The 14,738-nt window shown below is 32.2% G+C and overlaps 2 protein-coding genes and 1 long non-coding RNA gene across 3 annotated transcripts; 1 reads left to right on the top strand and 2 right to left on the bottom strand.

The window, feature by feature from the left end:
- Positions 1-631: 631 nt before the first annotated feature.
- Positions 632-10,647, bottom strand: LOC123886591 (protein FAR1-RELATED SEQUENCE 5-like). The gene is made up of 4 exons (XM_045935896.1): positions 10,532-10,647; positions 9,501-10,272; positions 4,090-4,423; positions 632-822 (listed from the first exon to the last, which is right to left on the bottom strand). The coding sequence occupies exons 1-4, from the start codon at positions 10,645-10,647 to the stop codon at positions 632-634; spliced, it is 1,413 nt and encodes a 470-aa protein (XP_045791852.1).
- Positions 10,648-11,292: 645 nt separating this feature from the next.
- LOC123886590 (receptor-like protein 56) lies at positions 11,293-11,676 on the top strand. The gene has a single exon (XM_045935895.1). The coding sequence runs from the start codon at positions 11,293-11,295 to the stop codon at positions 11,674-11,676; it is 384 nt and encodes a 127-aa protein (XP_045791851.1).
- A 470-nt stretch (positions 11,677-12,146) lies between these two features.
- LOC123883720 lies at positions 12,147-13,268 on the bottom strand. Its single transcript, XR_006800415.1, has 3 exons — positions 13,149-13,268; positions 12,839-12,943; positions 12,147-12,532 (listed from the first exon to the last, which is right to left on the bottom strand). It is a non-coding gene; the product is annotated as an uncharacterized LOC123883720 (long non-coding RNA).
- Positions 13,269-14,738: the final 1,470 nt, after the last annotated feature.

The raw sequence follows: 14,738 nt of genomic DNA, 5'->3' as shown, positions 1-14,738 counted from the left end.
AAAAATAGTTACATGATAAAAATAGAAATATAAGACAAAAAATAAGTTTCCAGTAGCACCTTATTTCCGTCTTTTGGAATCAATCTATCAGCAGCACGCTTTCCTCCACACGTCCTCTTGTTATGACCCATCACTTGACATTTTTTACATGTCTTTGTTTTTAGATCACTGGGCAATACATGGGGTGGATTTTTTTTCCTCATCATTAGCCTTGTTTCTATTTTTTTGGGCGGCCGATAGCTTTTCTCACAACAGGTGGATTAATTGCCGTTGTTTTTGATATACGCCATAGTTGGGGACCATTTGTTGGCAAAATGATGTGAGAATAAGTAGCCATGAAAGTACTCTTCCCGGAAAAAAAATGTGCACATCAATAAGACTAAGAAAAGGAAAACATTAATGATATGAATTCAAACTAAATTAGTACCTATAATACGAGGAAACAAAATCTTCAGGTTCTTTTTTGTTGTGCCATATGCACGCAATAGCATGGTAACACAGGATACCCGTTAAATCTCATTTCCTACAGGTGCATGACTTTTGGATTAAATTCACAATATATGTTTCAGTTCCATTTTTCACTCTAAATATGGTAAAATCATCATCATGATGCCAAGTTGGTTGCCATCTATCAGCTAAGTTTTACAACCAAGAATTCTTTTTCATTTTTCTTGATGTATAAGTTTTTCATAGTCTCCATTGCATGCTCTTTAATTGCCTCATTTGCTTGTTGTTTATTGTTGAATGTCAAACCTTTATGAAACTGAACTCCAATACTCCCATCACTCATCTTAAAAGTTGGATAGTTGTGACCAAGCTCTTTGTAACGACCCAAATTTATTATTCACTATGTAAGTGTTTATTTATTTGGTGACGTGGCTTTTAAGTAAGATAGTAACTTTAAGTTATTTATCGAGAGATTTAGTTAACGCGCGAGTTAGTGAGAGTTAACGCGAGTTGAGCCGAGCAATTGGGCTTGAGGCCCAATGGGCCTTGGACTTAAGGTGGGGGGCGCTATATGAAGCCTTTAGAGAGAGAGAAAGAGTTCATTTTTCATGTTCTTGTGAGAGTGAAGAGAGAAGGGAGAACAAGGAGCTAGGGCAAGAGCTTGGAGGAGAGATTCGATGAGAAATCATTGAGCTTTCGTCGGATTAAGGTAAGAAAGTAGATTTCATATTCGTGGGTGATACGAGGAAGGGGAGAATGTTGATTTCTCCTCACTCGAACTTCTTCCACCCCATTTTCGTTTTAGTTGTGAATGGATTTTCTTAATGGAAATCGATTCTAAGGTTCATAACATGTTTAACATGCTCTTATCATGATGTATGAACGAATCTAATGGATAAAAACGGGATTTATAGAGGATTAAACTCAAGAACATTGTGTTCTTGAGTGTTTTGAGTAAAAGTGGTAAATCTTTACTTTTTCGTAATAAAAATGGTAGATCGGTGAAATGAACCGTCCTTTTGTGTTTAGATATGTTTGTTACACTTGAATACAAACTCATTTGGGGTTTATAACATAAAAAATGGGATTTTTGGTTGATTTGGAGTGAAAATCGTGAGTTTTGAGCATTCCTGACAGGAACCGTTCGCCACGGCTCGCCAGGAGCCAGTGTCCCACTGGTTTGGTTTGCTACGGCTCGCCAGGCCTTCGTTCAGCGAACAGGTTCGCTACGGCTCGCTAAGCCACCGTGACAGCACAACACTTTGCTGTTTTGAAATTTGAATGACTTTGAGGGTTCTAACATGTTATATTATGTATGTTAATTGTTATAATAGACATATATGCTTATAATATGGATAATGAACATATTGTATGAGATTAATTGAGTAATCTTAGAGAATAGATATGATTGTGATGGTCATGAATATGTGTTGGGAATATGACTTAATCTTATGCTTTTGTGATGATGTATGCAATTGGATTATGTGTGTGTATCTTGTTTTGGAATATGATTATTTTAAATTGTGTTGATGATGTTTGTTTAAATGTCAAAAGAAGTATATTAAGGTGTTAATTAACTTAATAAAGAAGAATATTAGAATCATGTTATTCTAATAAAGAAGTATATCGAATTATGTTATTCGATAAAGACGTATATTAAGGTATAGTGTTATCTTAATAAAGAAGAAATGTTGGATAGTGTTCCACATTGTAAATGAAGAGTTTAATGCTATTGATTGTGAGTGAATTCATGAAATACATACATGCATTCATGAATATATGTGATATTGGATATTCCAATAAAGAAGGATATCGGATTATATTTATCCGATAAAGAAGGATATTAGAGGTGAGATACTCTAATAAAGAAGATGGTACCACATGCATTAAATATGTTTAGGGGACATAGCATGAAGATTGTGGCATTAGATTGCATTAGGATATGTGTACATTATTTGATATTTGATATGTGACACATATGTTTGGAATTTGTGATAATTGTCTATGTGTGTTAGACTTGTTGTATGTGTTGATTGTCCGATGATTTTAAATGTAATTGACTTCAATATATTGTGAATTATGATTGATATTTGGTTATAACCTTTCGTAGCTTATAATTAAATGAGACTAATGATGTATGCTTATAAATGAAGTGTGAGTACAATTAGGTTGTAACTCCTAATTAGATGTGATAAATGAAGTATATGCATGATATATGAATATGCATGAATGTTGATGAAGTGTTTAGTTTACTTACACTTGTATATTTTGAGTATGTTGTCTAACTATCTTTTATGTGTTATGTGCTGGACCGTTGGGGGTCCAGATTCACATGTTTTGTGGTTATCGATGTCGAGTCGTCGGTGAAGCTCCGCTCTGATTGTGACACGGGAAAGGAGTAAACAACCACTTTAGTCCCTGAAAGTGTTACTCATTGTCATAGTAGTCACTGAATCACCAAAAAATATTTTAAAGTCCCTGATTCGAGCATCCGTTAGACAAAATGGTCCCTTACGTTAAATTGACGTTAACTATGATGACGTGTCCTCTTTTTTTGCCACATCACATGCTTATGTGTTACTTTCTTGCTTATATGTGAATTTCATGGTGCTTAAGGACTAAAATGAATACAATGTGTGTTCTTCAACCCAAAAGCTTATACAAAACCAATAAAACTATTCCCCTTCAACCTAAAAACTCATACCAAATCCATAAATTTATTCATCTTCATCCAAAAATTTATCCCTCTACTTATCCTCCCTTCTTGTTCTACATGGAATCAACCTTAAAACCTATTAAGGACAAACTCATTTCACCATATGATTAAACTTCTCACTCTTAAAATTTAGGGTTTTCAACAAAAATTAAGGATTTTTTATTTTGAACCATGAATTGAACAAAATAAAGCAATAAAAGATTTGGTTGGAAGTAGAAAATGGAAGAAGATGATGATGTGATGATGGGTTGGTGAGGGAGAGTGTAGAAAGAGGATGAAGATTTGGGTATAATGTTTGATGGAGGTTTGTGAGGGAGATTGGAGAAGAGGATGAAAGAATTGTGTTTATTCATTTTTTTCCAGGAAGATGAGATCATGATTTTATTCATTTTGGTCCCTATCGGTAGTTCACTTTCATTTTGGTCCTCGCCTACGTGGGCTTAGTTTTTGAATCGGATTTGACAAGTCATGGTCCAATTAGTCAACAACTAGTACAAGTCATGAAAAACAAACGGTTTTGTGACGGTGGGGACTACTTTGACTAACGAAGGTTCGAATCAAGGACTTTAAAATATTTTTTCATGATTCAGGGACTATTTTGACGGCGAGTGACACTTTCAAGGACGAAAATGGCTGTTTACTCCACGGGAAAGGGTTGTATTTAGTATATAGAGTCTTCATGACTATTTGTATTTACTTTGGAAAATGTATCTTTATAAAGAAGATATTTATTTTGTATAAAGCGAGTTTTACTAATTAATTAACTTAGTATTATTTTCATAAAGATGAGTGTAATATCTCGAACCAACAATTTATCAATCAATTGATTTAAGTCTAGAACTTTATTTTATCCGCTGCGTCGTTTTTGAGAAAAGAAATTTTTAAGCCATAATAAAGGCATTAATGGATTTGGGTGTTACACTCTTCATCTTCACTCTCTGGTGGAGTATGTAAAACATCAGAATCTTCATGAAATTCATATCGAAAATCAGCTGCAGTTGTGGGAATATTTGTTGTCATAGCACCTACATTAGTATCAATCAAGCAAAATCTTTCAGGTGGAAAAACAACACTCAAATCCACACATTCATCCTGTTCACTATCATCAGTGTAACAATCATCATCGTCATCGTCGTCTTCCTCGTCACTTGCAATATAATAACTATCTTCATTCTCCAACTCATCATCATTCTGCCTACATTCACAAGCATTCAACAACCAAATATAGGGATAAGTACACAAGACAACAACCAAATCCCCCTAAAAACTCAACCACTCACACACATAGGCAGAGAACAAAGTTAACAATAGCATAACAAAACAATAGGCAGAGAGCAAAGTAAAATAACTAGAAAAGTAATAATAAAATAAAAAAATAAAAAATAATAATAACATAATAGCTTCTCAAGCTATGGCGGCGAGGCAAAGTATTTGTTTTCCTTTTATCATCAAAGACCAGCTTTAGTTTATCAAAAAAATATTAAAAAATCAAAGACCAGATTCATACACATGGACCACTTTTCCTTTTTATATTCGCTGAAACAAGGACCACTTTTCCTTTAAATATTCGGAACTCTGTGAAAAACAACTTTCAAAATCAAAAGTAAACCCACAAATTGGAGAGAAAAAAATACCTAACATTCGTCATTGAACTTGAACCTTGAATGAGGGTTTTGTTATTCTTCATTTTCGTCTTGTATTTTCACCGAAGATGTGAGGAGAATCGGCGAATGGTGAGGATGGCACAGTGAGAAGGTGTTGTGTTTGAGAAGGTGAGAAGAGAAGGAAAGCGGTTGCAGAGATGAGAAGATGAACAGTTGTTGCCTTTTCTGCGTTTGCGTTTTCTGCGTTTAGGGTTTTCTGTGTTTAGGATTTGTGATTTTTATTCTAATTTGTAGGCTTAAAAGAATGCACCGTAAAAAAATTGCAAAAGAATATGTTTATTTTTTTTTCTTATAAGCAACAATATGTGTATATCCTTTATTTATTAAAACAAAATACACTGCTAATCATATTTGTCCGCCAAAACTGTCCGCCAAAACAAAGGACACAATTGTAATTTCGTATGTCAACTTCATTCATTCTACTTACTTCTACATACCCCTTCACTTTCCTCTTTAGAATATTGCACCGCTTTTTTTTAGGGTCATGTTAACATGTGCACCAAGGGCACATGTTAAGCTACCTAAAAGTAGAAATATAGCATTTAATGATACAAAATATTTAATGTTTAAAGAGTTGAATTCACAAACTTAACATTTAATGTTTACCACATTTATCTTCTTAACATATACATTTGGTGCTCATGTTAACATTCTTTTTTTTAAAAAATGGCAACCAACTAGCTTTTACTGCAATATTTACAATTAATGCACCCTTTCATTTTTTTTCACTCTATTTTTATTTATTTACTGTATCATATTTTCACCTATTGCATATAGTATTTCCAAAGTCCTTTAATTTCAACATTTCAAGTGCATTCAACTACTGTATAATAAAAATAAAGGTACATTCAGTTATCACCAATTATCACAACTCTCAAATCTTGAATGAGTATATGTGGAAGATGTTGTAAACGTAAAATAAGCCAAGCATTTATCTTCATTAGAGTCATGACTTTTAATATTTGCGTCCAAATATTTCTTCTCCCTAATATTTTGTAAACGTGCCATATTTTCCTAATGTTACTATATGTATGTATGATGTATCCATTCTGTTAATATTTTGTTTTTCAAATTCTGCCATTGTTGTTATGGCTTAGACCATCTTTTTTATGCTTTGTTTTATGTTTTTTCTCTGAAGCTTTACACCTTTACCATCTCGACCATTTTAGATGACCAAATGAGAAAAAGGATGAGTGGTGATTAACTGATTATATTGTTCGTTGTGCAAATACAAACCTATTTATTTGGTTGCAAATATCCAACATATTGGACCATTTTCAAAATATAAAGTAAAACCCAACAGAATAAACCTGATGATAAAGCCTTCATGTTTGATTTTGCATCAAGTATTTTAATTTCATTATTATATTTCAATTTTATTTGTATATACATAAATATCAATTAAATTTCGTGAGACTGGGTTGATTAAGAATTGCCTTGTTGATGGACCAATTGATTAAGAATTGAGTTGATTAAAAATTGGTTGTTAGTTTTACTTTTTTTTTACAATGAGAATTATGTTATAGTTTTTCGTGAATAGAGATGATATTTGATCCATATCAGATGTGTATTCGCAATATGCAAAAAAAAAGTTTAATTGTTTTCCTTGGTAAGAGTTTCATACAAACTAATTTTTTTAAGCTAAATCTTTTTAAGCAACTAAATTTTCATAAAAAGAATACATTTAAGGGTTTGTCTAACATGCAAATCCAAATCAATCCAACTAAAAACTGTAAATTGCAAAAAATCGAATATTTTTGGATGTATTTGGATGTCCTTTTGTGAAAATCGTTGGATCGGATCAGATTTCGAATTGATTTTTTAAAATCGTTCCAAACCGAACCAAACCACATACATATATTTTAATACTTATTTATCTCTTTATTAGTATGAATATATATTGCATTAACATATTTTTTCTTGATTTTAAATTTTGTTAATACTATTTGTTAGTCTATTTTTTACTTTATGATATGTTTCAAATATTATTGATAATTGGCATTCCAAAATATTAATTTTTAATATATTAGATGTTATATTTTAGATCGAACTTAATGTTTATTTTGTCAAAAAAGGCAAACTATTAATTTTTAGTGTTTTTTTATAATATTTATTAAAATAAATTTACAATTTATATTTTGGATATCCAAAAACCGATCCAAATTAAACCGCATATAAAATTGGATCAGATCAGGTTTTTTTTATTTATCATCCAAAACCGAACCAAACCGTAAATAATTTTTTTTGGATCAGGTGGGTTTTTGCCTCAAAACCGATCCAAACTGAACCGCGAGCACCCCTACTAACATGTTTAATATTGCACATGTTAAAGAAACTAAAGTAGTTTTTTTTTTTGAAAAAAAAAATTATTAAAAACTTATACATTTAACATAAAATACACAACTTCAAATAGAAAATTACGATTTTGAACTTTTTAACAAGTGCAAATTTGACATGATATCAGAACAAATATACTATGCATCTTTTATGCATTTTTCAAAAAAATTAAAGTGCTATAAAATATGTTAATTTTAACTTTAAGTATAATGGCTTATCAAGTTATCATGGTACTAACCTTGACCACCGCAAATATGTTATAATACATAATTTTGATCACTAATATTTTAAAAATATTCATCGAGACAAATTGAATAATATCTTATTTGCTAAAATTTGATTTTATATGTTATTAAAAACATATGGTCAAAATAAATCATATAAATAATGCACAATGATAAAAACGACAATTAAAAAGAAACAAAGAGAGTAATACTTTATTTATTTTATATATAACTGGACTATTTTGATGTCACATAAAAACACAATATCTATGCATAATTGCATCTTCAAGCCACATAAAAACATAACTAGACTATTTTGAAATGAAATTGCTATTTTTAAATTCATAAATTTATAATTTCTATATAATTTTTTTTCTATATATTTGTAATAAATATACAATATTTATGCATAATTAGTCCGTGCATCGCACGGGTGGAGATACTAGTATATTGATAAATATTAATGATGTGGAAAACAATATTACACATAAGCGCTGCTACATAAGCTAATATGATAAGGGGGGGGGGGGGGGCAAAATCCAACAAAAATTAAAATAGGGAGGGTAAAAATCCGCATTTTAAAATAGGGGAATAAAATTCTGAGTTAAGCAAAACAGGAGGGGCAAAACTGCATCTAAGCCTATTTGTTATTATTCTGAAAAGTTGTCTTGGTCTCTTCAAAGTTCATAGAATTGTCCCATATTTTTTCTTGAAACTCACAAATAGTACTCAAGACATTAAAGTATTATTATCTAGTAGTTTATGAGTGTCTACTCTAGACTAAGACTTTACTCCAATTTCCTAGACCAATGTGCAGTAAAGAATAGTGATATCAAGTCTCATGGTTTACTCTCAATTCCATTTTTTATTTATGGATTTGGATCAAGTGAATTCACCAAAATCATGCAGTCACTGCAGTCAAATATGATCTAAGCCTTTCTAGATATCCAATGGACTATATTCCGCCACGTCATCCAATTTTTTATAAAGGCAAATTGCTTTATTTCCCTTAACTGCACTGCAATGCTTTTGGCGGCAAATTACTTGGAGATTAGGTGTCTATTCTTCTCCATTGGTAAAGCTAAACCTCAACCCATCTTCTCCATTGATGAAGCCTTTCAAAATCAACTCAAAACAAAATAAGTTTCATATATAAACTGATCTTTTTTTTGTTGCAATTTTACATATTAGTGTTTATATTTGGCATATATTTGCTTCATATTCCTTTTCATTTAGTTCTAAAATGTGAATCCTCTGTTTATGTTTATCTCTTTTATGAGAACATTTAGTTCTAAAATTTTGCTTTATATTCCTCTATATGTAGTTCTAATTTTTATTGTTGATAAAAGACCCAATTTCTTTGATATATCTTGGTTTTGTATAATTTTATTTTAACAGGTTAAGTCAAACAATGACAATAGTTACAACACCTAGTGTTGGTATGAAATTTGATAGTGTAAATGAAGCATGAGAATTTTGGGCTGCGTATGGGAAAGAAAAAGGCTTTGGAGTTAGAAAACAATACGCCAACAAAAGGAAGGATGGCTATATTAGATCGTTCCGATTCGTTTGTTGTAAAGTGGGTCATCGAACAAAGAATCCGACATCGCTCTTGGTGAAGAATCCTAAAGCTGAGACAAGAACCGACTGCCCGGCGAGATTTGCACTTAGTAGAAAGGATGAAAGGTTTGTAATCCACGAGTTCGTAGAAGCTCATAACCACCTTTTGCAGCTTCCAGAAACAACACACATGTTAGCCTCACATCGTAAAATATCCGAAGTTGAAGCATATGAGATAGAAATGGCGGAAGACTCTGGGTTGATGCAAAAGGCCTCATTTCAGCTCATGAGTGCACATGTTGGAGGTAGAGATAATCTTGGATATACTCGGCTGGATGCGAAGAACTATCTAAAAGAAAGAAGAAAGTGTAGGATGTTATTTGGAGAAGTTGGTAGTCTCATGGAATATTTTCAAAAACAACATTTGGAGAATCCATCATTTTACCATGCATATCAAATGGATTGTGAAGAACAACTTACAAATATCTTTTGGACAGATGCAAGAATGATTTTGGACTATGGATATTTTGGTGATGTGGTTTCTTTGGATACAACATATTGTCGCGAAAATAATGCCAATGGTCTATTAGCACCATTGGTACAATATGTTGTATCCAAAGAAACCACATCACCAAAATATCCATAGTCCGAAATCATTCTTGCATCTGTCCAAAAGACATTTGTAATTTGTTCTTCACAATCCATTTGATATGCATGGTAAAATGATGGATTTTCCAAATGTTGTTTTTGAAAATATTCCATGAGACTACCAACTTCTCCAAATAACATCCTACACTTTCTTCTTTCTTTTAGATAGTTCTTCGCATCCAGCCGAGTATATCCAAGATTATCTCTACCTCCAACATGTGCACTCATGAGCTGAAATGAGGCCTTTTGCATCAACCCAGAGTCTTCCGCCATTTCAATCTCATATGCTTGAACTTCGGATATTTTACGATGTGAGGCTAACATGTGTGTTGTTTCTGGAAGCTGCAAAAGGTGGTTATGAGCTTCTACGAACTCGTGGATTACAAACTTTTCATCCTTTCTACTAAGTGCAATTCTCGTCGGGCAGCCGGTTCTTGTCTCAGCTTTAGGATTCTTCACCAAGAGCGATGTCGGATTCTTTGTTCGATGACCCTCTTTACAACAAACGAATCGGAACGATCTAATATAGCCATCCTTCCTTTTGTTGGTGTATTGTTTTCTAACTCCAAAGCCTTTTTCTTTCCCATACGCAGCCCAAAATTCCCATGCTTCATTTACACTATCAAATTTCATACCAACACTAGGTGTTGCAACTATTGTCATTGTTTGACTTAACCTGTTAAAATAAAATTATACAGAACCAAGATATATCAAAGAAATTGGGTCTTTTATCAACAATAAAAATTAGAACTACATATAGAGGAATATAAAGCAAAATTTTAGAACTAAATGTTCTCATAAAAGAGATAAACATAAACAGGGGATTCACATTTTAGAACTAAATGAAAAGGAATATGAAGCAAATATATGCCAAATATAAACACTAATATGTAAAATTGCAACAAAAAAAAGATCAGTTTATGTAAGAAACTTACATTGTTTTGAGTTGATTTTGAAAGGCTTCATCAATGGAGAAGATGGGTTGAGGTTTAGCTTTACCAATGGAGAAGAATAGACACCTAATCTCCAAGTAATTTGCCGCCAAAAGCATTGCAGTGCAGTCAAGGGAAATAAAGCAATTTGCCTTTATAAAAAATTGGATGAAGTGGCGGAATATAGTCCATTGGATATCTAGAAAGGCTCAGATCATATTTGACTGCAGTGACCGCATGATTTTGGTGAATTCACTTAATCCAAATCCTTGCAATTGCCCTTCTTGTTACCACAGGCTATTGCAGGAAAATTTGTTCTATTCACTATTCGGTTATCTTCCTCACTGAATCTCAGTCTCTTTTTTCTCTTTCTCGTTCATATTTCTAATTTCGTTTTTTCATTCTGATTATGCTATATTTAAAATTTTATTAAAAAAATAAATCAAAAAACGATGTTTCAGCGTCGATGAAAAAAGGAAAAAAAAAGAAAGAGAAGCAGTCAAATCGCCGGTTTTCAAAACCGTCGGTTCACCGGTTTTTTCCGGTTCTGAAGTCAGACCAAACCACTGCACCTCCGGTTTTTTTTGTTACCTGAACACTTTGGAAAAAAGTGTGCAAGTATATAAAATTTTTCTAATTTATTTTATTATCTGAACACTTTAAAAAAAGTTTGCAGGCATGTAAAAAGTCTGAAGTCTTTTGTTCCCGATCTATTGCATGACAACCTACTGCTACACTTGGAAGCGGAGTTCAAAACAAAACACATGGATTACTATTACAAAGGTGAAGTTCTAGAGAACATGAATGGATTAGATTTATTATGCAATAATCTAACAGATACCATCCCTTTTCAAATTGGAGACCAAAAACAAATCAGAGCATTGAATCTATCACATAATTACTTGTCGGGTCATATTCCAAATACTTTATCAAATCTTACCCAAATAGAGAGCCTTGACTTATCATACAATAACTTGAGTGGTAAGATACCTTATGAATTAACCCGGTTGAACTCTTTATCAATCTTCAATGTGTCATACAACAACCTTTCTGGAACACCACCTAGTACAGGACAGTTTGCAACCTTTGATGAAGAAAGCTACAGAGGTAATCCGGTCTTCAATCACTACAACAAAACTGCTTTTTAGCGTCGGCCTAAATGAGATGCTAAATGGCCAAAAACGGACGCTACGTAGTTCTTAGCGTCTACTTAGCGTCTGTGTCGTGATAGACGCTTAAATGCCTGAAGCTAGACAGTTGCGTCCAGTAGACGCTATTTAGCATCTGTCACGTTAGACGCCAAGGGGACACTACTAACATGTACATAAGGCAGACGCTACTAGCATCGACTTGTGATAGACGCTACAGATATATATTTGCATTATAAAACGTCACTAGTAGAGTCCACTTTGGCAGACTCTAACTGTAGAGTCTGCCCTTGATGGATGCTATATATTAATTTTTGAATTACATAGCGTCTGCTAAAAGCTGACGTTTTTTTTTTTTTTTTTTTTTTTTTAAAAAAATATATATATTCATCAATTCTTAACATAAACATCTATTTCTCATATATATAGAATCTCAACAAAAAGGTCTACATCCATTTAAATTCATCAGTTCGAGTACCATACACCAAAATTTATTTAATCCAAAAATCCAATATCATCCATTAATAACATAAAGTTACAAAATTATACTTCTACACTAAAATCATCATACTATAATAATAGAGTACCATACACCTAATAGCGTAAATTATACGTATATATACTAAAATCATTCCATAATAGTAGAGTTAATATCATATAGCTAGAATCATCAATTATAAACCATAAAGTTACAAATTTATAGTTGTAACCTCGATTCCTTTTATTTGTATGCTTAACTTTGTCTCCTCCTTTAATAGTTAACTCATAAGTTGATTTCGGGAGACCATTCTTAAAATCGCTAGGTTGAATCAATCCTCTCCATATTTCCACAGGGATGTCCTCAGACCTTTTAATTCTGAAAAGGAAAAAAAAAAAAAAAACTCAGCTCAACATAGAAGCATAATAAAGTTGACAACTTAGAGAAAATAAAGCCTAGAAATGACAACAACCAATATCACAAAGCTGTCAAGGAATTTGAATAATACTCAATTGAAATAATCAACACATCCACACTTTTCAATACAACATTCAGTATTATTTTAAACCCACACATAGTCTAACCTCTCTAATCTTCTTGTTTTCAAATCCACTTCATATTTATGAATATGTTTCATATGTGCAAAATATTTTAACAGTACAATGATTGGCAGTTTAGACATACCTGTCAAGAGAAGTCAAATCCAGCTATGGTACATAATAGGTCACCCAAATTGTTTAACATTTCCTAGATATCAGCATACATGGAATCCAGGTTTGCAAGCAGTGCCTAAACAAAACCAACCAGAATCACATCAAATGCACAACCAACTCATGTAAAAAGGAATAAATAGCTTGTAAGAATTAAATTTTAAGTGCTCTTGCAGTCTTGCACACACAGAAAATGATCCTACATGAGAAAACAACACAATTGAAGCTATATTATTTGGATTAAAAGACAAATTAAAATAAAAAAAAGATTAAGAAGCACAAACCTTCTAGCTTGACCAAGGACCTTGTGCAAGACTATTAAGAACATCTTCATCTGGTCCGCTATGACTATCAAGATTGTTTCCAATTTGAATAAGAAAATGACAATAGTTATTCGCATTGCTATTAAAATTAGTCACTTGATCTGAAAAGAACATGTAGAAACACTCACATGATTGGCGACAATGTGTCATACCACTCCTTTTTTTTTTCTCTATATTAATGCTTAATAATTATATTGTTTGAGCTTTTTGAATTGAAAGAATGTGAAGACAAGCTTCTAGATTAAAGTTATTTTGATGAAGACAAATATGTGAAAAGAAGATAAAGATTGATTATGTTCAAGTGCTCAAGGTTGAAGAAATTCAATTTATCACATGAAGATGTTGATCAAGTTATGGGGAATAATCTTAGGTACAATATGCAATTCATTGTTATAAGCTTTAGGTGCTCACAAACTTTCATCTAAACATTTCTAAAGTTACTATAATAATGTTGCATGATTCCTATCCAAAAATGTTTTTTAACTTAGAATTTTTCAAGTTTTTTAAGCAGGTAAATCGATTTACCTAAACAGGGAAATCGATTTACCTACACTCTGTCGTTTCTGAAATGTTGTTTTTCAAAGAGGGAAATCGATTTACCCTCCTAGGGAAATCGATTTACCTAGTGTAAATTGAGAATTTTTTTAACGTTAAAAAGGAAAGGGAAATCGATTTACCTGGTAATGAAAATCGATTTACCTCTGCATCCATTTGAAAATTCTGATACGTGAACACACCTTTTCATTATTATACCTCTTCCAAATCATTGCAATTTTATTTTCAAAGAGGTATCATTTTCTATATAAATATACATCAGAATTTTCTCAAAAACAATGAATCACTTTCATTAACTTTTTCATAACAATTCTCTGTACAAACTTTCACAAAACTCTTTGAAACTTTCCTGCATAATTTCATATCAAATAAAAGTTTCCTGAGCACTTAGAGTTTATCATTCTGAATTGTTATATTAAGTGAAAACAAATTATTGGAATTTTGTTGTATCAAAATTCTCTTGTAATCAAACTCTTGTATAAAATTCAGATTAGTGTGAACACCTTGCTGTCCAGGATTGTTGGAAGCAAGAGAGTGAAAAAGAGAGGATTGTTCTCTTGTTTCACTTTGTAGGGAATCACCTTGTTGTCCAGGATTGTTGGAAGCAAGAGAGTGAAAAAGAGAGGATTGTTCTCTTGTTTCACTTTATAAAGATCATAGTGAAATTCTTCACGGGGTGTGAAAGGAGTGGACGTACCATTAGGGGAACCACTATAAATCTCCTGTGTCCATTTTCTCTTTCCCTGCACTTTTATTTTTCTGCACTTCATTCATATATTCATCACAAACCTTCAAGAAAAATAAAATTATCATAACATCTCTAAAAATATCCAAATAGATATAAAACCAAATTCACCCCCCCCTCTTAGGTTGCACTCTTAAACTTACAAATAATACTATTGTAGCAAAACAAACCCAAATTTTACATACATGCTGACTTTTTTCAAGGTGTTTAGGTAACAAAAAAAATTAGAAAATTTTTACATACCTGCACAC

The sequence above is a fragment of the Trifolium pratense genome, linkage group LG5, assembly GCF_020283565.1.
Source record: "Trifolium pratense cultivar HEN17-A07 linkage group LG5, ARS_RC_1.1, whole genome shotgun sequence".
Classification (NCBI taxonomy): Eukaryota; Viridiplantae; Streptophyta; class Magnoliopsida; order Fabales; family Fabaceae; genus Trifolium; species Trifolium pratense.
The sequence above is the reverse complement of the archived record's forward strand: the minus strand, read 5'-3'. Positions and strand labels throughout refer to the sequence as shown.

What these genes read in the sequence shown, in the direction of transcription:
- LOC123886591 (XM_045935896.1), bottom strand. Translation starts at nt 10,647, where the DNA reads ATGCTTTTGGCGGCAAATTACTTGGAGATTAGGTGTCTATTCTTCTCC. An exon ending in TATTTTCGCGACAATATGTT is followed by an intron (nt 4,424 to 9,500) that starts GTATCCAAAGAA and finishes TTGAGTTTTTAG; the next exon opens with GGGGATTTGGTTGTTGTCTT. An exon ending in TCCACCAGAGAGTGAAGATG is followed by an intron (nt 823 to 4,089) that starts AAGAGTGTAACA and finishes TGGGTCGTTACA; the next exon opens with AAGAGCTTGGTCACAACTAT.
- LOC123886590 (XM_045935895.1), top strand. Translation starts at nt 11,293, where the DNA reads ATGGATTACTATTACAAAGGTGAAGTTCTAGAGAACATGAATGGATTA.